Here is a 23954-nt window from a genome sequence, read left to right on the forward strand (position 1 = left end):
CCTCAATATATGGTTCAACATAGGCATTAGAAGCATAATTGTCATAGCAATATTTAAGTATGGCAAAATTTTCAGATTTGTAAAGAGTAGCATCATACGTTTCAATCAAAGAAGCAATTTCGTAAGCACCCTTAAAAGCAACAAATTCTTCAATTTGTTGAACATCATAGTAATTATAAACACCCTTAGCATATGAAGATATGATTCCATTATCAATAAACTCACATTGGTAGGGAAGGTGTTTCTTAGGGTTTTCAGAACAACAAGTAACATCATATATTTCACATAAATTCCAAGCATAGCATTGCAAACGATGAATTTGATCCAGTAAACGTTTCCCTTTTTTAGATATACGGTGTCGCACATAACAAGCATGCTCATCTAAAGATTTTCCCTCAACTAAGCTAGTTGGGGTTTCAGCACGAGCACACAGGGATCGAAGATGATCCAAGTAATAGGCTTCAGGAGTGTGATAGATTTTGAGTGGTTCTTCAATCATTGGTTCAGTAGGTACAACTAATTTTTTTGGTATTTTGCGTTTCCTACCCATAACTAAAGATAGAAAACAACTAAGAACAACAAATAAAAATTACTTAGTGATAAAGCAAACAAGCACACACGAGAATATTCACCCCACGCTATAACCCCCCAGCAATGGCGCCAGAAAAAGGTCTTGATAACCCACAAGTATAGGGGATCAATTGTAGCCTCTTTCGATAAGTAAGAGTGTCGAACCCAACGAGGAGCTAAAGGTAGAACAAATATTCCCTCAAGTTCTATCGACCACCGATACAACTCTACGCACACTTGACGTTCGCTTTACCGGAAACAAGTATGAAACTAGAAGTACTTTGTAGGTGTTTTTGGATAGGTTTGCAAGATAATAAAGAGCGTGTAAATAAAAAGTAGGGGCTGTTTAGATAAAGACACAACTAAATTAGTTTTAGTAGAGAGCTTTTTTTTACGAGAAAGTTATTTGTCCCTAGGTAATCGATAACTAGACCGTTAATCATTATTGCAATTTTATTTGAGGGAGAGGCAAAAGCTAACATACTTTCTCTACTTGGATCATATGCACTTATGATTGGAACTCTAGCAAGCATCCGCAACTACTAAAGATCATTAAGGTAAAACCCAACCATAGCATTAAAGCATCAAGTCCTCTTTATCCCATACGCAACAACCCCCTTACTCGGGTTTGTGTTTCAGTCACTCACGCAACCCACTATAAGCAAATCATGAACGTATTGCAACACCCTACAGCAGGGATCCCTCACGCTTGCGCGACACGGAGAGCACCATAGGACAGCACCAATAATAAAACATGTAACTCAAACCAATCTTGATCATCAAATAACCCATAGGACAAAACGGATCTACCTAAACATCATAGGATAGCCATACATCATTGGTAAATAATATATAGCGTTGAGCACCATGTTTAAGTAGAGATTACAATGGGTAAGAGAGAGGTTACACCGCTGCATAGAGGGGGGAAGAGTTGGTGATGATGGCGGTGAAGTTGTTGGTGAAGATTGCGGTGATGATGATGGTGGCCACAGCAGCATTCCGGCGCCACCGGAAGAGAGAGGGAGAGGGGCCCCTTCTTCTTATTCTTCTTCCTTGACCTCCTCCCTAGATGGGAGAAGGGTTTCCCCTCTGGTCCTTGGCCTCCATGGCATGGGAGGGGCGAAAGCCCCTCCGAGATTGGATCTGTCTCTCTGTTTCTGCGTTCTGGTATTCTGCCCTTTCATCGTTTCGTATATATATGGAGATCGGTAACTCCGATTGGATTGAAACCTTCGCCGAGATTTTTTTTTCGAAAATTAGCTTTCTTGCGGCCAAAGAAGAGCAGCAACCGCCTTACGGGGGGCCCACGAGGGGGGCAGGCGCGCCCCCTGCCTCGTGCCCCCCTCGGGCACCGTCTCGCGTTGATTCTTCTTCCCATATTCTCCAGATATTCCAAAAATATTCTCCGTCTGTTTTTATCCCGTTTGGATTCCGTTTGATATGGGGTTTCTGCGAAACATAAACATGCAACAAACAGGAACTGGCACTGGATCAAAATGTTAGTCCCAAAAATAGTATAAAAAGTTGCCAAAAAGTATATGAAAGTTGTATAATATTGGCATGGAACAATCAAAAATTATAGATACGACGGAGACGTATCAATTGGCTTGACCCATTCTGTTAGCTTAGCACTTGATCGTTTAGTATGTTGCTATTGCTTTCTTCATGACTTATACATGTTCCTATGACTGTGAGATTATGCAACTCCCGAATACCGGAGGAACACTTAGTGTGCTACCAAACGTCACAACGTAACTGGGTGATTATAAAGGTGCTCTACAGGTGTTTTCGATAGTACTTGTTGAGTTGGCATAGATCGAGATTAGGATTTGTCACTCCGATTGTCGGAGAGGTATCTCTGGGCCCTCTCATTAATGCACATCACTATAAGCCTTGCAAGCAATGTGACTAATGAGTTAGTTGCGGGATGATGCATTACGGAATGAGTAAAGAGACTTTCCGGTAACGAGATTGAACTAGGTATTAAGATATCGACGATCGAATCTTGGGCAAGTAACATACCGATGACAAAGGGAACAATGTATGTTGTTATGCTGTTTGACCGGTAAAGATCTTCGTAGAATATGTAGGAACCAATATGAGCATCCAGGTTTCGCTATTGGTCATTGACCGGAGATGAGTCTCGGTCATGTCTACATAGTTCTCGAACCCGTAGGGTCCGCACGCTTAACGTTCGGTGACGATCGATATTATGAGTTTATGTGTTTTGATGTACCGAAGGTAGTTCGGAGTCCCGGATATGATCACGGACATGACGAGGAGTCTCGAAATGGTGAGACATAAAGATCGATATATTGGATGGCTTGGTTTGGACATTGGAATGGTTCCGGGTGAGTTCGGGCATTTACCGGAGTACCGGGAGGTTACCGAAACCCCCCGGGGAGTGTATGGGCCTTATTGGGCCTTAGTGGGAGAGAGGAGGAGGAGGCCTAGGAGGCCCCCCCAAGCCCAATCCGAATTGGGAAGGGGGCCGGGCCCCCTTTCCTTTCTCCCTCTCTCCTCCTTCCTTCCTCTCCAACTCCTACTTGGAAGGGGGGAATCCTACTCCCGGTGGGAGTAGGACTCCCCAGGGCGCGCCATAGAGAGGGCCGGCCCTGCCCCTCCTCCACTCCTTTATATACGGGGGAGGGGGCACCCCATAGACACAAGTTGATCATTGATCTCTTAGTCGTGTGCGGTGCCCCCCTCCACCATAATCCACCTCAGTCATATCGTCGTAGTGCTTAGGCGAAGCCCTGCGCCGGTAGCTTCATCATCACCGTCATCACGCCGTCGTGCTGACGAAGCTCTCCCTCGACACTCAGCTGGATCGAGAGTTCGTGGGACGTCACCGAGCTGAACGTGTGCAGATCGCGGAGGTGCCGTGTCTTCGGTACTAGGATCGGTCGGATCGTGAAGACGTACGACTACATCAACCACACTGTCATAACGCTTCCGATTTCGGTCTACGAGGGTACATACACTACACTCTTCCCTCTCGTTGCTATGCATCACCATGGTCTTGCGTGTGTGTAGGAAATTTTTGAAATTACTGCGTTCCCCAACACATATTTCCTTCAGTTCTCACTGAGGGAAATACTTATCAGCTACTATATTGCTTCACCCTTCCTCTTTGCGGAAAATCCCAATGCAACTCACAAGTAGCACACCACACAACAATTCTTAAGGCAATGCATGTTAACTCAATGGAACTAGATGTGTCCCCGAGAGCGATTTGATCCCTATAATTAATACAACCGACTTTTGTTAGCACAATTAAGGATTGGGTCACTTGTTGCACCATTGCACTTTTGTTACAAATTACGTTATTGCAATTATTCTTGTGATTAAAGTAGTCATCAAATGTTTGCAACTTTAATAATGATTCCTTACTAGTTTTCATCAACCAAATATTTCCGCTCCTCATTGGGTTCAACATTCTTACTTATCGAAGAGGGTACAATAGATACCCACATTGGTGGGTTATCAATGGCAGGTGGATCCTGTGTGACGGGCTCCAGACCTAGCGTGGTACTGGCGGTGGCGTGGTGGCCATCCAACTGGTTGTGGCTGGTCCTAGCAGCAAAGTTGCAGGCCGGCGCAGTGGTAGCGGCCACGACTACCAACGTCTCCATCCTCTCCGACGACGAGGGGCGGCTCTCCTCCCCGCAGCAGGCCCCAAGTCGACGGCTTCCTCGCTCCCCTCTAGATGGCATTGCTCTGGTGGTTTGCTAAGGTTACAGACTAGGCCGGGGAGAAATCCTTGCAAAGCGGCAACTGTTGTAGAGGATGCTGATGCTAGTGGGTGTCGTCTCCTCGTTGGAGGAGTCATTTTGCCCATGTCCATGCCCTGCTCTGGTACCAGTCAAAACCTTAGGTCGGCTCTCTAGCCAAGCAGCAATTCCCGCGAGGGTTGTCCCTTCCTTGGAGGTGTTGCATCGGTGCTCAAGGAGCCTATCAAAGTTGATACCGGAGGTGGTGACCTCGTCCAACTCTTCGGCGGGGTTTTGGGAAATTTGTCATTCGGTAATGGTTACTGTTGCGGGTATGGGCTCTCGGGGCGCAACATACGCCATCATCAGTACCTCTTGGATGGCGTTTTCTTTGAATACAGTTGGTTCCTGTTGTTCACTTGCCGATTCCTTTAGTAAAGTTAAAATTATATTTAGCTTATTCTCTCAATTTCAATCGACCGTTGTTGCACTATGGGCGGAGGGTGTGTTGACCCAGCTTGAGCTGAAGTTAGGGTAGTGTTGTCTTCATGTCCGCTGTTTGTTGTCACGCAGTCCTTGATCTCCGAGTGTTGCCTTCTCGCCATTTGTGGCTTGAGGTTCAACTACGCAAGTTGTTTTATCGTTGTAGTCGTGGTATTGGCACTGTGTGTTGTTCGCCAAAAGCATCGTATCAGCTTCTTGACGCCTACGGGTGCACCTTTTCGTGGTGTATACTTGAAAAAAAAATTAAATAACATTCACACAGAGCGTGTCTTCTCTGAGCTTGATTTGTCAAAGGCATATGATCGTGTCGATTTGGATTTTTTGGAGAAAGCACTTGGTAAATGGGGCTTCGCCCAACAGTGGATTTCATGGATCATGGTGTGTGTGCAATCAGTCAAATATTCGCAAATTCAATGGACAATTGCTTGAGAGTTTCATTCCCTCTAGAGAATTAAGGCAAGGTGACCCTTTATCGCCGTTCTTATTCCTTTTTGTTGCTGATGCCCTTTCTGCTCTATTCTCAAAATCAGTTGAGGAAGGCTCGCTAAAGGGGGTGGCTATCTATCGTGGTGCACCGGTTATTTCCCACCTGCTATTTGCGGATGATACTATGTTGCTGTTTGAGGCGTCTGGCGAGCAGGCGAGCATTGTTAAGGGGCTGTTGAACACTTATACTTCTGCCACGGGTCAACTCATTAACCCAGAGAAGTGTTCCATCCTTTTTTCAGACAATTGCTCTGTTGCGGTGGCGGACGAAGTCAAGAGCACCCTTGAGGTTACGCAGCGGGTGTTCGAGCCAAAGTACCTCGGCCTTCCTGTGCCGGAGGGAGGATTGCATAAGGGACAATTTGAATCACTACAGGAGAGGTTGAGGAAGAGATTAATTGATTGGACTGAACAATATGTCTCATCAGGGAATAAAGAAATTTTGATCAAGGCGGTGGCGCAAGCAATACCAACTTATGTCATGAGTGTGTTTTGGCTACCGATCTCTGTTTGTGATGATTTAACGCGTATGATGAGACAATACTGGTGGGGAGTAGAGAATGGTAAGAGGAAAATGGCGTGGCTCAGTTGGGAGAAAATGATCTTGCCCAAGGATATGGGTGGTATGGGTTTTAGAGACATGAGAGCTTTTAATCAGGCACTACTGGCTAAGCAAGCTTGGAGATTGCTTGATAGTCCGGACAGTTTATGTGCTCGTTTACTCCGAGCTAAATATTATCCCAATGGGAACTTGCTTGATACAGTGTTCCCATCCAGTTCGTCTGCTGTATGGAAGGGAATCATGCATGGATTAGAGCTGTTGAAAAAGGGGCTTATATGGCGTGTGGGTGATGGTTCGCTAATCAAGACTTGGAGGGATCCCTGGATCCCGAGGAGGCACGATTTCAAACCGATCACCCCAAAAAGAAATTGCAGACACAATTGGGTAGCAGACTTTTTGGATGAATCTGGTGTGTGGAATATGCAGATGCTACGGCAATACTTCTGGGACATGGACGTCCGCGAAATTGTGAAGATCCGGACGTCACCAAGACGGGGACATGATTTCTTGGCTTGGTTTCCGAAAAAGAGTGGATTGTTCACTGTTAAGAGCGCTTATCATCTAGCAACAGAGAGCCAAGTGACACATGCGGTGGGCGCGTCTAGCACCAGCCCAAGCGGACACATGTCCATCTGGAGACGAGTGTGGGATGCTCGGGTTCCACTCAAGGTGAGAATTATGGCGTGGAAGGCGGTTTCAGGAGCGCTCGCAACCAACTCTTGCAAGAAATATAGGCACATATCCACGCGAGATACATGCCCTCTATGTGGTTTGGAAAAGGAGACTAGCTTCCATGCGCTGGTCACTTGTGATTATGCTCGAGCAGTGTGGACGCAAATGCGTTCAGTATGGAACCTCCCTGATCATCAACTGCTTCGGGACACAGGTAACGAGTGGCTTCTGAATATTCTGATGAACTGCAATGATGAAATGCGGGATTGCACTATAATGTTAATCTGGAGGATTTGGACGTTGAGGTCGGACATGGCGCATGGTAAAGATGTACCGAACCCGGCGGTAACGGCCGATTACCTTCAAAGTTATATCACTCGCTACACCTGGCTAGGAGGTACTCTACAGAGGAGATCATAAAGGGGAAGATGCCAGTGCTTTGTGAAGAGTCGGTCAGGTCGCTAGGTGAGGCAGTGCGGATGCCCTGGCCGCGACCGGCGGATGGCCAAGCTGCGTTGTCGGTCGATGGATCGTTCTCATAATCGGATGGATCAGCGGTTGCGGGTATGATACTAAGAAGATATGATGGTTCTGTCATCTTTGCAGCTTACCGGTGTATCTTCAACTGCAATGATGCGCTGGAGGCGGAATTACATGCAATAATGCAAGGAATGGCATTAGCAATTTAGCACTGTAACCTTCCTATCATCGTTCAATCCGATTCTTCCCAAGCTCTTTTGGCGCTGACAGGGGAAAGTCTTTCCTGGTCGGCTTATGGTCATTTAGTTGCTGAGATTCGTCATCTTATGGGTGAAAGAGAGTTTATTCCTTCGAAACATAAGCGAGAACAGAATAGGGTAGCAGATCGTTTGCCTATGTATAGTCGTACAGAGAGTACTACAGCTGTATGGCTTGGGCAGGGCCCTCCTTGTATTGAGGAGGTTTTGCCATTTGATTGTAACCCTATGAATATGGAATAAAACTCTTTTACCATCAAAAAAGAAGAAGAAGAAGAGAGAAACACGAACAAGCACGAATGCTGACCTCGGTACAAGCCCACCATTCGAAGAAACGAAACACATTTGTCACGAGCCCTTCAATTCAACCAACCAGGGCAAACAAACACGCAAACAAAACAGACAAGAAAAGATAAAAACAGCACACGACAGCAGGAGTGAAGCGGCGACCCAGAGGGGTCCAAAACCCTCCCAGTCGGCTTCCGCATCGGATTCCCAGCAGCATACGCTCTCTCTCCATTTTGGAGAGGACGGCTGCTCCGCACCCAGATCACTCACCTCCTCATCCAAAACTACTCACGCCACACCACTAGCTTACGACTAGGCGATCAACGGACCGATTAAGTTGCAACAAAACACAATCTACGTACGTCCAATTCCAAAGTGAACGCCATGTGGGCCTGCCTTCGCTCCATCCCGGGCCGATAAAACGTGGCCCGGCCCCTCCGCCATGGTGAAAGATCGGACATCAGAGCGAGGCCTCGAAGTTGAGGCGGGAGGAGTAGGTGCCCTTGGGCGCCCAGTTCCTGGGGATGACGTCGCGGGCCGTGAGCGTCTTGGGGGCGGACAGCGTCGTCAGCCTCACGGAGAAGGGCCCCGCCGTGGGGCCCCCGTACAGGCACCACGTGGCGCCCCACACGTGCTTCATGTCCAGCCATTTCGCCGAGTCCGCCTGCAGCCACGCACGCACGCACACACCACGTGAGCAAAGCACACACATCATAAGCACTGATGAACACTGATACTAAGTCTGATAAACAAGTTGGTCATTTTCATCAACCAAATCTTTCCGCTTCTCATTGGGTTCGATACTCTTACTTATCGAAGAGGTCTACAATAGATCCCCACATTGGTGGGTAGTCAACGGCAGGTGGATCCGGTGTGACAGGCTCCAAACCTAGCGCGGCACGTGAGTTGGTGACTGGCCGTAGCACGGTGGCCACCCAACTAGTTGTGGCCGGTCCTAGCGGCAAAGCTGCGGGCCAGCACAGCGGCAGTGGCCATGGCTATCAGCGTCTCCCTCATCTCCGACTACGAAGGGCGACTCTCCTCCACGCAGCAGGTGCCAATCCGACGGCTTCCTCGCTCGCCTCCAGATGGCACTGCTCTGGCGATTTGCTAGGTTACACACTAGGCCTAGAGAAATCCTTTCAAAGCGGCAACTGTTGTAGACGACGATGATGCTTGTGGGTGTTGTATCCTCCTTGGAGACGTCATTTTGCCCATGTCCATGCTCTGCTCGGGTACCGGTCAAAACCTTAGGTCAGCTCTCTGGCCAAGCAACAACGCCCCCCCCAGGGTTGTCCCTTCTTTGAAGGTGTTGCATGGGTGCTCAACGAGCCTATGAAAATTGATATTGGAGGTGGTAGCGCGTCGTCAACTCTTCGGCGGGGTTTTGGGCAATTTGTCATTCGGTGATGGTTACTATTGTGGGCATGGGCTCTCGGGGCGCAACGTACGCCATCATCAGAACCTCTTGGATGGCATCTTCTTTGAGTCCGGTTGGTTCCTGTTGTTCACTTGCTGATTCCTTTAGTAAAGTTAAAATTATTTAGCTTATTCTCTTTAAAATTATTTAGCTTATTCTCTCAATTTCAATCGACCGTTGCTGCACTATGGGCGGAGGGTGCATTGACCCAGCTTCAGCTGAAGTCCGGATAGTACTGTCTTCGTGTACGTTGTTTGTTGTCACGCAGTCCTTGATCTCCGAGTGTTGCCTTCTCGCCATTTGTGGCTTGAGGTTCAACTACGCAAGTTGTTTTATCGTTGTAGTCGTGGTATTGGCACTGTGTTGTTCGCCAAAAGCGTCGTATCAGCTGCTTGACACCTACTAACCTTGGCTCATGATTGATTATAATAATACAACCTCCTTCCCAAGAAAAGTCTAGGGTCCCTTGCCTCCCACCGGCGCCGCCGTTGGCCCGCCTCGTTTCCGGTGGCCTTAAGGCCATGGCGGCGCGGTGGATCTCGGGCTCTCGACCCATGCCGGCAGGAGGGCTCTATTTTCAGTTGTTTCTTCGTGTTTTGTTAGGGTTTGTGTCCTACTCGGAAAGACGAGACGACGGCGGCTCCCTGAAGATGGAATAAGTTTCTCTCCGCCTAGTGTGGAGGTGTGTCTCCGGCGGATCTATCTTTTGTGGATTTGCTTGGATCTGGTCGTAGTTCGTCTACATTCATGTGTTTTCAGGTTGGATCCTTCCGATCTACGTTACTCTTTATCGGCAGCGGTTGCTGTTCTGTCGCATTGGTCCTATGGGGCCTTAGCACGACGACTTCCCGACTGTCTACTACAACAAGTTTTGCCCGACTCTGGCGAGGGAGGGGCAATGACGGCGGCACACCTTCGGCTCGCTTCAGTGCTTGTAGTTGTCGCTAGGTGGTCTACGGATCTGGATATAATTTTTGTTATTTCTGGTGTTCGTTGTACTGCTATGATTAAAGATGAATATATCAGAAGTTTTTCGCAAAAAAAACTGCTTGACGCCTACTGGTGCACCTTTTCGTGGTGTGTACTTGAAAACAAGAAATAACATTCACACGAAGGGTGTCTTCTCTGAGTACTCCAAACGAACACACATGTCCATAATAAGAAGAGGGAAATGCGAACAAGCAGGAATCCTGACCTCGGTACAAGCCCGCCATTCGAAGTAACTAAACACATTTGTCACGAGCCCTTCAATTCAACCAACCAGGGCAAACAAACACGCAAACAAAACAGACAAGAAAAGATAAAAACAGCACACGACAACAGGAGTGAAGCGGCGACCCAGAGGGGTCCAAAACCCTCCCAGTCGGCTTCCGCATCGGATTCCCAGCAGCATACGCTCTCTCTCCCTTTTGGAGAGGACGGCTGCTCCGCACCCAGATCACTCACCTCCTCATCCGAAACTACTCACGCCACACCACACTAGCTTACGACTAGGCGATCAACAGACCGATTAAGCTGCAACAAAACACAATCTACGTACGTCCAATTCCAAAGAGAACGCCATGTGGGCCTGCCTTCGCTCCATCCCGGGCCGATAAAACGTGGCCCGGCCCCTCCGCCATCAGAGCGAGGCGTCGAAGTTGAGGCGGGAGGAGTAGGTGCCCTTGGGTGTCCAGTTCCTGGGGATGACGTCGCGGGCCGTGAGCGTCTTGGGGGCGGACAGCGTCGTCAGCCTCACGGAGAAGGGTCCCGCCGTGGGCCCGCCGTAGAGGCACCACGTGGCACCCCACACGTGCTTCATGTCCAGCCACTTCGCCGAGTTCGCCTGCAGCCACGCACCACGTGAACAAAGCACACACATCATAAGCACTCACGAACACGATAAATCTCATAGATAGACAGAGCACGACGGCCACTAGCAGAGCCTGAAGCTAGCTTTACAGCGCAACATCGTCGCAAACGCTGGGCCTGGGCTCCAGAATCTTTGGATGCCGAGAATCCACGAGGCCGCCGCGCAAAGCCGATGCACGGTCAAGGGCGTGCCGCACTGCGCAGGATGGGGTGTCAGGCTAAAACAACCACGAGATAAAAGCGTTAGCAGGCGCAAGAGCCAGTGGCAGAGCCGCATGCCCGGCCTCTTTGGTCTTTAGCCCTACTACTTGACAGTGAGCGAGACCGAGGTAAAGCGGCAGCATCATTGGGCAAGCGCAGGGCAGTGGAGTTCCGGGGACATGGTTCACGTTTCGGGGCTGTTTGGTTTGACACTAAGTTTACCAAAGCTTGCCACACCTAAGGTTAGGCAAGTTTGATCAACTTAGGTGTGTGTTTGGTTCAAGCCACGTCTTAGGCAAGCCACACTATGATCCCCCATCACATACACATAAAAAGTGTGGCAAAATTCCCTTAGGCTTGCCCATTTGTGGCTCTCATTTTGGAGAACTAACCTTAGACAAGTTTGACAATATTATATGGCAAAGTGTGGCACTCCTAGGCCTAGAACCAAACAGCCCCTTCATCTTTCGGTGCTGCCGCCTACATTGGATACTTTACATTTGTCCAACAAAAAAAGAGCATCGGATACTTTGTATGCTCCAAATGGGAATCATATGGCCAAAGACAATCATGTAGGGTACCTACACTCAAGGGTTTGACTATAGTGTGTGACATTGTGCGGTCGACAATGCAAGAAAGTAGCGGCATGCTTTCTTGGCTGATTTCCAGTGTCGTCTGTTGGCAGTTCATTTGTCATGTTTTATAAAGCTTAGTTTCAGGCTATAAAACGGTCTTTGTCAAGCTTAGCTGTCTACTAATCTTGGTTTCACTTGCTGTAAAATACTAGTGATAAGTCTCTGTGAAAAGTCTCATTCTAGACCCTCAGGTCGTTGTACGAAGGACACGACATGGGCCTAAATGCCTAGCCAACGACAGTACAAATGCTAGCTAGCGAGCAGAGGCACGAGGGCAAAAGCAGGCAACAGTGCAATATGTCTCCGACCACATCAAAGTGGGAGGACGAACTCACATGCACGCATTTTCGCATAGGAAAGGAAAGAATATGCGCCGGGTCCTCCTCTTGCACATTTGCACTCACATAAAGCATTTGTCCAATGCAACTCACCCAACTTGTTCCCACCACCAAAGGCAATGGAGGGCTAAAAAGATAACCCGATTTACCCCCATTCACTTTGTTACTAATGTCAAGAAAAAAGGCAGTGCACCAAAGTAAATAAGCTTGACAAGAAGCGGATGGGTACCTGCTTCAGCTGCATGGAGCCAATGTCGCCCTCGCCGTCCTCGAACTCGACGAGCACCGAGAGCCAGAAGCTCGTCGACCCCTCGTTCACATGGAAGGCGATGTTCTTCCCGCCGTACTTGCACGCCGTCCTGATGCGCGCACACGCACGCTGCTCCGGTCAGTTTCTTCTTAAAGAAAGGAAAAGAAACACCAAATCTCACGGTTGCACACATGCAGTAGATTACATATAGAGAGACGACAGCTTTTCCATGGTCAGATAGGTTAATGAACGGAGCTGGAGGAATTGACCAGGAATCTTGACAAGAGGTTACATGCCAGTGCCACGGGACAGGTATCCATCTGCGCCTCTGCCCGAGTTGCATCACGCAGAGGCATGAGTAACTCGGCAGCAGCAGATAGATCCAAGTTAAGATAGCTGTGAGCTGCGAGCCCGTTAGAGTTAAGGCCCTGGACAATTTAATTCCCACTGCGCTTGAAGATACGACGGCTAAAATCACAGATCCACAGTAGCAGTTAGCTGCACTGTTTCGACAACGGTCCACTGACTGACCCATCTAACCATTTTTTAGTCTGCTAATAACCTCAGGGAGTGAGAGTTTTTGTCCTTGAGCTACTTGTCTACAATGGCATGCGCCCAAGCTGATTAGTTTAATCAGTTGCTACTACTAACTATCTGAGAATGCACTAAAAAAGACTTGAAGAAGTGTACTACGTGCTGCTCGCTCACCTTCGGTAGATCACCTTGAGCTGCCCACGGTCGCGCAGGTGCGCCCCGGCGCCGGCGACGGCCATCCTGCTGAAGGCGGCGCCGCTGAGGTCGAAGTGCGTGTTGCCGCCGCCGCAGGGGCCGCCGCCGGGGCACTCGTCGGTGACGATGACGGTGACGGCGCGGCGCGAGCAGATGCCGTGGTCGAGGCACCGGACCTTGTAGCAGGCGCCGCACCCCTCGCCACCCTTGAACAGCACCGGGCTCACCGACCCCACCCGCGCCTTCATCGGCACCACGTCCACCAGCGTCCCGTACCCGCACGCTCCCCCTGAAAGAAGAAAAGAACGTCCATCGCCATTAGAACCGAATCCACCGAGCTCAGTCCGGCAGAACTGAGATGCTAATCTACTGCGATACAGTTACTGCGGTGCTCTGACTTCAGGGTGTAAATGCAGCTAACAGTAGAGCACGACGGATCACTGGGTTACGGACGCAGCATCAAAGTTACCAGGGGTGTCGGTGGAGCGCGTGAACGGAGGCGCAGAGGGCATTTATCGCCAAGATTTTAGCCATATGGTACTGCCCCAGCAGAGCAAGGAAGTTATTGGGAAGCCTGGCACGGTCGTCTTCGCCGGTCGCCGCGCCGAAAGCCCGGCGGCACGAATCGTAAAGCGACGGAGCTCCTCTGCGCTTGACACGTGTGGAGGGGTCCGGTGGGGGCCCACGGAAATTCCCTGCCGGATCTCACGGGATATGCAGACGCCGCGCCAGAAATGCCGCAACGGGAAGAGCTAATCGATCCTTCTCTATTTTTTACCAAAACAACACTCCTATGTTGAGAGAAGGGTAAAAGAACTAGCCGTCTGATGCCAGTGTAAAAAAAGAGCTCTGGTGCGAATAGGACGGCTCAGATAGCAATAATTTTTGTACAGCAGATATGTGTACCAGGCGTACTGTATTTTGGGAGTAACAATCCTAGTCATGAAGCCGGTAAATAAAGAAAAAGAAGGCAGATGAGCTCTGCTTCGCCCAGGTACTGATGCTGCAACCCACCACTGCCCAGGCACTAATCTTAACCCGCTAGTAGAACAAGAGTAACAGACGCCGGAGTAATCAAGGGGCTGTAACAATGCGGGAGCTAGCTTATCTCTACGACGGTCAGCGGAGGCGGGTTGAGAGCTCTTACCGGTGCTGCCGTCGCCCTCGGCGTCGCCGTACCACGTCGCGGTGGCCGGCCGCCACTCCACGTCGACCGCCGCCTTGCCCTTGCCCTTGCCCTTCGCCGCCGACTTCCCGTCGTCGAACAAGAATGCGGCGGAGACGGCCGGGGACGCGAGCAGCAGAATGCAGAGCGCGAAGGGGCCGGCGGCGGCGCGCGAGGAAGCCATTGGGGGCAACGGGTTCCTTTCCCCTCCTTTCCTCTGCGGTACTAGAGGCGGGCTCTGCGGCTGCTTGGACGGGAGTGTTGGTAGCCTCCTCACTCCTTTTGGGGCCTCTCCCTCCCTTTTATGGCTTCGAGAAATCCCGAGCCCCGACGGTCAGAGAGGCTTCCTTGCCGGGCTGGCTGCGCTGCACAAATGGCAACGCGGGACGGGCAGGGTAGTGGGCACTTGGGCGTGTAGTACCAGGGTGGTGGCCTGGTTTATACTCCTACTCGCGAGGGGAACGGAGATGTGTGTCACTCACTGTTGAGCACTACTACTACAACTAGTCGGGCTACTGTTGAGGCCACCACTCTCTACGTGTGGGTGCCCAGCACGGTGACCAGTGTGTTGATGGGGTGTGGGAGCCTTCATTGCCTGTCATGGGTGGCCATGACTTTTGCAACGAGAGAGAGTGTGTGTGCGGGATCTGAAAAGGAGAGAATTTATATTTGTTCATGGCTAATGAGCTTCGTCGAGAGGGAAAGAAAATGAAGCATGGACACGCTTTTCACCCTACCCTTTTGTCGCCCTCCGCCGGGCCTGGCCATCGCGCCGAGTGCGGATGCGGATCCAGCTTTGGCGGGCGAGGAGAGATCACGGAAGCGCCGTTGCGCGGACGGCAGACCGTTGGACGTGATCGTCTCGCCCTGCGGTCGGTTGGTGAGTTGGCTTGGCCGTTGCCGTTTTGCGACGGCAGGAAGCAGAGAGCGCACGAGCAGAAACACTGATTCAGAAGAGCAGATCTCACAAGCAGCACGTCGATCGCTAATGCCGCGTGCGCCGGATTAGAGTGCTCAACTTGTTCGTTGCTGTCAGACACGATTCGTCTTAGGTGATGATGCGGATTGTAGCACCGGGCTACATGATTCGACGGCACGACGAGCTAGGTTCTGCTGAAGAACATGCGTGCATTCCGCCAGCCCTCCCGGAGCCTTTTTGTGAGCGTCAAAACCAATCGACCTTCACGTGAAACGAATGTACGTACTACGCACTTGTGTGAACACATGAATATCTCTCCAGGCTGCCTGCGCCTCCAGGCTACAGCATCACTACCACCTAGGTTCTGGTCGTTCAGGGTTACAACGAAAATCGCAGGGGCACGCAGGTGACACACCCGCACCGTTCATCTACGACGTGATTCAAAAAGTCATTTCGGTACACCACTAGATTTCGGGGAATGATCAAAGATTGGCTCTAACCGGAGAACATCAACACTTCCACTAGGGCTTTCCGACTCTACCGTTCCGAATAAGAAGGCCATGGCTATGCTGTCCATGCTCATCTCTTGGACAATCTGGAATGAAAGGATGCTCGCATCTTCCAATACAAGAGTGCCCCGCCGACGGTTCTACTTGCTAACATCAAGATTGAGGCCTAAACTTGAGTCACCGCCGGTGCAAATAAATTAGGATCCATCATGTCACAAGAGTAGACCTTTTGTATTGGTGTTGTAATATGATGGGTGTTGTAACACAAACTTCGTACTCCTTCCCCTCTTAATTAATGAATGAGGCAAATCTTTTGCCTCCTTTCAAAAAAAAAAGAGTCATTTTGGTAGAAACTACATGAAACACAGATGAAATTTTTGAAGCCAGTCAATACAACACAATATACATGTTCATCTTCTACTAATAATTTGTCCAACCGTTCTTCTTCCACGTCCCTTCTCCTTGCTCCTGTACAACACAACACAATATACTCCTCGATCTTCGCGCCCCTTTTTCGTCACGTATCGGGCTGCGTCTGTTACGGGATGCGCTAGGATTGCACGGGCCCATAGGTCAGTCACTCGGAGGCGAGGGCCATAAAAGGCGCGGCTGCCGATGCGTGGCACTGTGCTCTCCATTCGCCCCCCACTACTAAGAAAGGCCTGCTAGTGGCGCACCTGTTTTGCCTACTAATGGCGCACTACAGGTGCGCCACTAGCACCACGCCATTAGATTTTATTACTAATGGCGCACCACAGGTGCGCCATTACTATACCAGATACTAATGGCGCACCATGTGGTGCGCCATTAGTATACCATTCGGTGCTCCACTCGTATTCCCTCCAGGTGCGCCACTAATAACCTTATAGGTGCGCCACTAGTAATAAAGGAAGGTGTGCCACTAATAAGGGCTTAAATGCGTCACTAGTAATGTATTTGGAAAACAAAAAAAAATCTAAATTTACAGAAAACAACCTATAAGGAAAAATAATTTAAAAACAAAAAATGAAATAGAATCATAATTTTTATTATAGTAAGAATATTACAATGTCTTTACAAGTTTCCAATAAAAGGAAAATTGCAAGGAAATAAAAGAAAATCCTAAAACTAATCTTCTAGTAATCTTTTCTTCTTTTTCTTCACTTTATCCCTGCAAAATGTAACAAAATAAACAGAAAGACAAACAAACTATTTATCTGACAGAGCTAAATAATCAGGGCATTTACCTTTTGATAATATTATTATACTATACTACCAGTATACTACTCCACTTGGATTTTTTAGATGAGCAGATCTGAGATAGACATCTGTTCAAGTGGCTTAGGTAGGCTTGAAGAATTCTCATCGGTTCAAGTGGCTACAGGTAGTTGCACAGCTGGAATATAGACTACTAGTACTATTTGAAAAGAAAACAAGAGCAAATCTGAACGTACTAGTCAGATCCGATCACATTGAGCTAGAAAGAAAATTCATCAGGAAACAGATGGCCGGCGACTTACTTCCAGACGTTGAGGATCTCGTTGTGCCCGGCGAAGACGCTGCGGAGCGCGTCGTGGACGGACTGCTCACAGCGATAGCTGCAGCAGATGAACTCGTTGTCCTGCAGGTAGTCCAGCAGCCAGGAATTAAAGATAGGAGGGCTAGAACTGAAAGAACTAACATCTTAGAAAGCAACAGGAGATAATTCATATATGCAAAATACATATGAAGTGGTATTCACCAAATTTGTTGAAACATGAACGAAATGTTTTAGCAGTACCAATGATACATGTCAAATTAATTGTTCCTATCATGACAATGTAAAAGTAGTACTTGCATGCCAATGAAGACTTGCTAGTGTCAGATTCTATGAGGTTCAGGACATGTGTAATTGTGCCAAGTTCACTTGTAATGCCATTATTCATGATCTAAACTTTATCCTCCACAAAATAAAATAACAGTTGATCCATGCGAATGATACTTAATTTTGAAGCTACTGTTAATTTATAAACTGAATATAAAGTGAGTTTATAAATTCAGAAACAGAAAATTCAGTTAGGCTACTGTTAACTGAATTTTGGAGTGTATACTTAACAAAGGCTTCATTTGAATGTACAGTCAAATTAAAAAATGTGTTCATGGGGCAGCAGCACTAAGATTCGACCGTTTTCTGTCGGCCAACATATATATGGATAAATCAGAGATTAGACATGCATATAAAAGAAGGAAAATCAAGAAATATTAATCAATTGGGGTAGTCATGGTGTACTCAGTTTTATTACGGTGGCCAACTTTCACTATGTGTATATGTTTGAACAAAAAAATTGTGGAAATGATGATAACGAATGGAACCGAATAGGTTATCAATAATTAGAGATGTAGTGGGCAATCAGGAACAATACTTAACAGCATGATCCTGGAGTACTTTACATTTATTCTATGCCCTTACAGTGAAGTTACTGCATCATATTTCAACTACAACAGTTCAGTATTGCAAATATGAACAAGACTGGGAAAAAACAAGAGCTATGAAAATTTCTAACAACAGAATCACTTCAGAAAGTTTAATATCACCAACTATCAAAATCTATGGTTAAACTGCAGGGTGCCGGTTGAAACACACTGCAAGTGTTTGGAAATGGTATCATACTGGACACTTATCAACCTTGAGTTCGGCATTCCTTTTCAAAACAGTAGCTTATACCAATATCTTGTGCTGGTAAGTGGCAACTACTCCCTCCATCCCACAATATAAGAGCGTTTTCCAAACTAACATAGCTTGAAAAACGCTCTTATATTATGGGACTGGTGGAGTAGATGACATGTAAAGGAGCCTAGTTCATAACCTTTATTTATAAGAAGAACATAAGCTGCATGGATCTGCACAAGATGTTATGAAGGAAAATGCACCATATTTAGATACCATGTCATTAGCAGGCGGCTGCCCTTGGTTCCTCATCTTCCAGAGCAAGTGAACTCTCTCATTTTTAACTCTTGTCATGCAATTTGCCCTAAGCTATGGATCAAGACAACAGGGGACAAGGAGAAATTATGAGTAATACGAGATGAAGGCACATAAAAGTTATAAGATTGCATGCAACACTGACAGGCAATGCGAGATGGCACCCTAGAGGCAGTTCAGTCCAAAACCTACTCTAAAGATTCATGGTTCCTAACAAAATAGCAGAAAAATGCTTGACTTCAGACACAGCTGACACCCTATTGGCAGTTCTAGGCAATCAACCGAACACCTTGCGCGCATGGCGGCAGCACCCGTTGTCCAGCAATCCAACAGTAGCATCACGCTTCAGACTCCGGCCTGCTGCGCGCGGCATGACAGCATAGAACTAGCCACGCCGCCGGCGAGATGGGCTTGGAATGGAACAAAGTCAACGAACCTCCTCTCTCCAGTTCGGGCGGCGTGATTTGTTGGGAACCCTCCGGGGGCGAGCCGAATCCATCATGGCGGCTGGCCGCGCCGATCGCCAGGAGACGAGGCTCCCGCCGGGTCCGGCCCCTTCGCCTATGCTCTCTCTTGGTCTCGCCGGCGTGGAGAGCGAAGGCCTGGGGACGCGCGCTTCTCGCCGCAGCGTCTGCTCCGGGAATGCCTGGGGGAGATTTGCCTCGCGCGACAGAGGAACAGAAAATCGCGAGAGGACGATGGATGGTGGGATTGATGGTCCGGCGCGAGGCGGCGAGGGGAGCTCCTCCTCCTGCAGCTCGGCGGCCTCCACACCCCGGAGCAATGCCCTCGCCGGAGGACGTGGTCACCAGCTCTCCTCTGGATCCGGTGAGGAGGGTTGGGGAAGGAGCTCACCACGGCTCCATGCCCTGGATCTGGTGTGAGGGAGGGGGAAGGGGGCTCGCCGTGGTCGGGAGGGAGAGGAAGAGGCGCGCGGCCGGGGCTTCCCGATCTAGATCGAAATCGAGGGAGGTGGGTGGGTGTGTCAGGAGGAAGGGAGGGGAGAGAACGTGACTAGAGGGAGGGGATAAGGGGTGATAGCAATGGTGCACTGGTAGGGGGTGCGCCATACGTATAGATAGCAATGGCGCATCTCTTACTGGTGCGCCATTAGTACTTTTGAAAAAAAAAAAACTAGTGGCGCACCATGGATGTGGTGCGCCATTAGTATATAGTAGTGGCGCACCACATGTGTGGTGCGCCATTAGTGTCCATATTATCTATAGCCCTTTTCCTAGTAGTGCCCCTTTCTCTCTGCTTCTCTGCCTCGTCTCCTTCAGCGCCTCGCCCTTCCACCCGTCCCTCTCTAGCTCTGCCGCCATGGCGAAGGACAAGACCGCGGCTATGGAGCGCGCGAAGAAGGCCACGGTGAAGGGCAAGAAGGCGGCAAAGGGTTCGACATCGCGGTCCACTCTTCCGCCAGGTTGGATCCAGGGGGATTGGATCCCCTCGACCGTCATGGAGGAAGACCTGGAGAATCTCGCCACCGACGACCTGACTGTAGAGGGGTCTTGGAGATTGCCAGAGGGGAGAGCGAGCCAGAGCCACGGGAGGGCGAGTGTGTTCTCCTCACGACGCATGTCGATCGAGGTTTCTCTCTGCCCCCTCATCCATTTTTCCAAGCTTTCTTGAACTTCTTCGGAGCCCAGATCCATCACCCCCCACAATACCATCACTTATCTGGTTGCCTTCATTTCTATGTGTGAAAACTTCCTGGGATGTCACCCCCACTGGGGTTTGTTCAAGCACATCTTCACTTGCCGATATCAGACAGTGAAAAAAGCTCATTCGACTCACGAGAGGACGCATGTGATCCAGATGTGTGTGTGTGGGGGGGGGGGTAGGGATCCAGATGAGGGGTAGGAGCACCTTTCCTCCCATGACCTTTCCCGAATCAGTCAGAGGATGGCAGACGACTTGGTTCTACTGCAAGGATATCCCAACTCCTGGTCAGTCGACCGGCCTTCCTCCTTTCACTCTAGAGAGACTCCAAAACCATCGTTCGTCGGTAGTTTCTGCTGAGGAGAAGGGCGAAGTAGCGATTTTGGTCGACGCGGTCGTAGCCTTGGTCCAGGGCGGAGTGACAGGCATGGATCTGCTTGAGGTGTTCCTCAGTCGGCACATCCAGCCTCTGTAAGCCCGTGACCACCCCATGCGGATGTATTCGGGCCCAGAAGACACCGCCCGGACCCACCCGGAGGAGGTCGGTGAAGATATGGTGGCTCAGTGGCTTCGGAGCATCACGGGTAATAAGGACAACCCTCGCGGAGCCAAGAGGATCCTGCCATTCGACGCCCAGAACGCTCCAGGAGAGGTCAGGCATATTTGCCGAGTGTTTTTATATTTTGCTCAGTATGCGGCAATCTTGGAATCCGACTGATACTTGTAACTTGTGTCTTGCAGGTTTTCACCAAAATGTACTCAATGCCGAACAGGGAGCTGCCCCAAGGAGGAGTTGAGAGTGAAGGTGGAAGCACTGATTTTGAATATGCAGATGACAACGAGGATGGCAGCGAGGACTCTGACAGCGGCGAGGAAGTCGATTCACCGCCCCGCTCTGAGCGATGCTCCAAGCAGTCACAAGACCCTGCGGGAGGTCATGGCAAGGCAGTTGCGTCTAGTGCGAAGATTCCAAAACGCACTCGAACGTCAACCCCAGAGTCGATGGAGAAGGCCGCGAAGCAGGCCAGAGTTGCCCCGCCCAAGCCCCGGAAGGCCCTGCCCAGGATTAAGGTGGTTGTGCCCGTTGCTTCGACGTAAGTGTTTCTTTCCTTTGTCTTTCACTGCCACTGCGTACTTCTTCACTTGTTTGACTGAGTGAAATTTTGGGCTTCCAGGGTTGCTACTTCTGCAACTTCCATGGACATTGACGAGGAGGGGGCCGATGCGGAGACCGCAGACGTGGCCACCTCTCGAGCAGGTATGATACCACAGCCGCATTTACACTCTGTCAACTGTTTTGGTGGCAGACTGAAATCTCACTATCGAGTGTTTGCAGCACCAACAAATGTTATCCAGCTTCCAGATGATGACGACGAGGATGGTCCTCAGAGGAGTGCAGGGAGAAGAGGCAGAGCTTTAAGCAAGAGGGTGAAGGAAATATGCCCTAGAGGCAATAATAAAGTTATTATTTATTTCCTCATATCATGATAAATGTTTATTATTCATGCTAGAATTGTATTAACCGGAAACTTAGTACATGTGTGAATACATAGACAAATAGAGTGCCACTAGTATGCCTCTACTTGACTAGCTCGTTGAATCAAAGATGGTTAAGTTTCCTAGCCATAGACATGAGTTGTCATTTGATTAACGGGATCGCATCATTAGAGAATGATGTGATTGACTTGACCCATTCCGTTAGCTTAGCACTTGATCGTTTAGTATATTGCTATTGCTTTCTTCATGACTTATACATGTTCCTATGACTATGAGATTATGCAACTCCCGAATACCAGAGGAACACTTTGTGTGCTACCAAACGTCACAACGTAAATGGGTGATTATAAAGGTGCTCTACAGGTGTCTCCGAAGGTATTTGTTGAGTTGGCGTATATCGAGATTAGGATTTGTCACTACGATTGTCGGAGAGGTATCTCTGGGCCCACTCGGTAAAACACATCACTATAAGTCTTGCAAGCATTGCAACTAATGAGTTAGTTGCGGAATGATGTATTACAGAACGAGTAAAGGGACTTGCCGGTAACGAGATTGAACTAGGTATTGAGATACCAACGATCGAATCTCGGGCAAGTAACATACCGATGACAAAGGGAACAACGTATGTTGTTACGTGGTTTGACCGATAAAGATCTTCGTAGAATATGTTGGAGCTAATATGAGCATCCAGGTTCCGCTATTGGTTATTGACCGGAGACGTGTCTCGGTCATGTCTACATAGTTCTCGAACCCGTAGCGTCCGCACGCTTAAAGTTCGGTGAAGATCGGTATTATGAGTTTTTGTGTTTTGATGTACCGAAGGTACTTCGGAGTCCCCGATATGATCACAGACATGACGAGGAGTCTCGAAATGGTCGAGACGTAACGATCGATATATTGGACGATTATATTCGGACACCGGAAGTGTTCCGGGTGGTTTCGGAGAAAACCTGAGTGTCGGAGGGTTACCGGAACCCCCCCGAGAGAAATAATGGGCCTTATGGGCCTTAGTGGAGAGAGAGAGGGCTGGCCTAGGGCAGGCCGCGCGCCCCTCCCCCTCTGGTCCGAATTGGACTAGGAGAGGGGGGGGGGCGGCGCCCCCCTTTCCTTCTCCCTCTCCCCCTTCCTTTCCCCCTCCTAGTAGGAGTAGGAAAGAGGGGAGTCCTACTCCTACTAGGAGGAGGACTCCTCCTCCTGGCGCGCCATAGAGGGCCGGCCGGCCTCCCCCCTTGCTCCTTTATATACGGGGGCAGGGGGCACCTCTAGACACACAAGTTGATCAGTTGATCTCTCCCAACCGTGTGCGGTGCCCCCCTCCACCATATTCCACCTCGATCATATCGTAGCGGTGCTTAGGCGAAGCCCTGCGTCGGTAGCAACATCATCATCATCATCACGCCGTCGTGCTGACGAAACTCTCCGGCGAAGCTCTGCTGGATCGGAGCTCGCGGGACGTCATCGAGTTGAACGTGTGCTAAACTCGGAGGTGCCGTGCGTTCGGTACTTGGATCGGTCGGATCGTGAAGACGTACGACTACATCAACCGCGTTGTGCTAACGCTTCCGCTTTCGGTCTACGAGGGTACGTGGACACACTCTCCCCTCTCGTTGCTATGCATCACCATGATCCTGCGTGTGCGTAGGATTTTTTTTGAAATTACTACGTTCCCCAACAGTGGTATCAGAGCCAGGTTTATGCGTAGATGTTATATGCACGAGTAGAACAAAAGTGAGTTGTGGGTGATACAAGTCATACTGCTTACCAGCATGCCATACTTTGGTTCGGCGGTATTGTTGGATGAAGCGGCACAGACCGACATTACGCGTACGCTTACGCGAGACTGGTTCTACCAACGTGCTTTGCACATAGGTGGCTGGCGGGTGTCAGTTTCTCCAACTTTAGTTGAACCGAGTGTGGCTACGCCCGGTCCTTGTGAAGGTTAAAACAACACTAACTTGACGAAATATCGTTGTGGTTTTGATGCGTAGGTAAGAACGGTTCTTGCTCAGCCCGTAGCAGCCACGTAAAACTTGCAACAACAAAGTAGAGGACGTCTAACTTGTTTTTGCAGGGCATGTTGTGATGTGATATGGTCAAGGCATGATGCTATATTTTATTGTATCAGATGATCATGTTTTGTAACAGAGTTATCGGCAACTGGCAGGAGCCTTATGGTTGTCTCTTTATTGCATAAGATGCAAGTGCCATGTAATTACTTTACTTTATCGCTATGCGATAGCAATAGTCTCAAAAGCAATAGTTGGTGAGACGACCATGTGACAACACGTTGATAAAAGATCAAGAT

General features: G+C 49.2%; 1 protein-coding gene and 1 long non-coding RNA gene across 5 annotated transcripts; both read right to left on the reverse strand.

The window, feature by feature from the left end:
* Positions 1-1327: 1327 nt before the first annotated feature.
* On the reverse strand, positions 1328-14539 carry LOC109732111 (expansin-B17). 4 transcript variants are annotated; one of them, XM_040399454.3, is made up of 4 exons: positions 14104-14539; positions 12936-13245; positions 12207-12336; positions 1328-8196 (listed from the first exon to the last, which is right to left on the reverse strand). In XM_040399454.3, the coding sequence occupies exons 1-4, from the start codon at positions 14303-14305 to the stop codon at positions 7993-7995; spliced, it is 846 nt and encodes a 281-aa protein (XP_040255388.1). In that variant the 5' UTR covers positions 14306-14539; the 3' UTR covers positions 1328-7992. The 4 variants fall into 4 exon arrangements, with proteins under 4 accessions (XP_040255388.1, XP_020146897.1, XP_040255390.1 ...); XM_020291308.4 differs by lacking the exon at positions 1328-8196 and adding an exon at positions 10083-10777 and having other exon boundaries at positions 14104-14534; XM_040399456.2 differs by lacking the exons at positions 1328-8196; positions 14104-14539 and adding exons at positions 10083-10777; positions 13426-13652 and having other exon boundaries at positions 12207-12356.
* Positions 14540-16555: 2016 nt separating this feature from the next.
* LOC141042063 (uncharacterized) lies at positions 16556-17675 on the reverse strand. Its single transcript, XR_012203873.1, has 2 exons — positions 17049-17675; positions 16556-16699 (listed from the first exon to the last, which is right to left on the reverse strand). It is a non-coding gene; the product is annotated as an uncharacterized lncRNA (long non-coding RNA).
* Between the last annotated feature and the right edge of the window lie 6279 nt (positions 17676-23954).

This window comes from Aegilops tauschii, chromosome 2 (assembly GCF_002575655.3).
Source record: "Aegilops tauschii subsp. strangulata cultivar AL8/78 chromosome 2, Aet v6.0, whole genome shotgun sequence".
Lineage (NCBI taxonomy): Eukaryota > Viridiplantae > Streptophyta > Magnoliopsida > Poales > Poaceae > Aegilops > Aegilops tauschii.